This window comes from Lactuca sativa, chromosome 2, assembly GCF_002870075.4.
Source record: "Lactuca sativa cultivar Salinas chromosome 2, Lsat_Salinas_v11, whole genome shotgun sequence".
NCBI classification, from domain to species: domain Eukaryota; kingdom Viridiplantae; phylum Streptophyta; class Magnoliopsida; order Asterales; family Asteraceae; genus Lactuca; species Lactuca sativa.
In genome coordinates, this window is record NC_056624.2 from 139560255 (window position 1) to 139561222 (window position 968).

The 968-nt window shown below is 38.9% G+C and overlaps 1 protein-coding gene across 1 annotated transcript; it reads left to right on the forward strand.

The window, feature by feature from the left end:
* The first annotated feature begins 231 nt into the window (after positions 1 to 231).
* On the forward strand, positions 232 to 765 carry LOC111917486 (uncharacterized). The gene has a single exon (XM_023913168.1). It carries the CDS (start codon positions 232 to 234, stop codon positions 763 to 765), a length of 534 nt encoding a protein of 177 aa, XP_023768936.1.
* The last annotated feature ends 203 nt before the right edge of the window (positions 766 to 968 follow it).

Genomic DNA, 968 nt, shown 5'->3' on the forward strand with positions numbered 1-968 from the left:
GGTTATATTTATGTCACCTGTGTTACTTAAACTCATTGGCTTGCTGACTGTGTATGTCATGTCATTTAATAATGCTGCATATTAATTTGGTCACTCACTATTCATTATATAGCTTTACTTAAACGAAATATTTTCCTGTCGACTGTTCACCACTCTCATCTCTTTCGATAAACCCTTACTTGCTTTCGTCTCCTCAAACCTCAAACATGGATCCCATATTCATCCAAGTCAATGCGCATTTTCAAGGAATCTTCACAAAATACCCAATACGCTACACCAGGGGGGATTACTCAAAGGTTGTCGGACATCGATTTCGCTGGCTTGGACAAGAATGGGTGTTATGAGTTTATCGAAAGGTTCACTAGAGAAAAGTGTGAGAAGCTCTATTACTGCCAACCAGATATTGATTTTCCCAAAGGTTTGACCTTAATTTCCAATGAGATGGATTATGCCGATTTTATAGCAATAGCTTATGAATGTGGTGTTATACTCCCTATGTATGTAGACCATTTTGGTAATAGTAACATGCAGGAATGGTTGGATGAACACAAAGAAGAGGTTGTTGATAACATAGTGGAACAAGTAATTGATGGTGCAAGACTAATTAAGGATATTGAGATAGGCCATTTGGATGAAGATGAGGATGAAGATGAAGGTGAGGATGAGGATGAGGATGAGGATGAGAATGACCATGGGGCTGAGGATGTGGATGTTGATGAAGATGAGGATGACCATAGCAACCCTCATTTTTTTCAAAAAGGATAATGGCCCTGATGTCGACATGAGTGAGAATGCAGGTTTGGGTAACCCTTTGGAAGAAGCCATGGATGACAATGAAGATGTTTATCCTGAGTTGCCAAATATTTTTAATGAAAAGTTGCACTAGAAGGATCAGGAACATGTGTTAGGTATGAGGTTTGAGAGTCCTAAACAATTGAAACACATGCTCTGTAACTATGCTGTTGCAA

Bases quoted from the DNA above. Each gene is read 5' to 3' on its own strand.
- LOC111917486 (XM_023913168.1), top strand. From the start codon at position 232: ATGCGCATTTTCAAGGAATCTTCACAAAATACCCAATACGCTACACCA.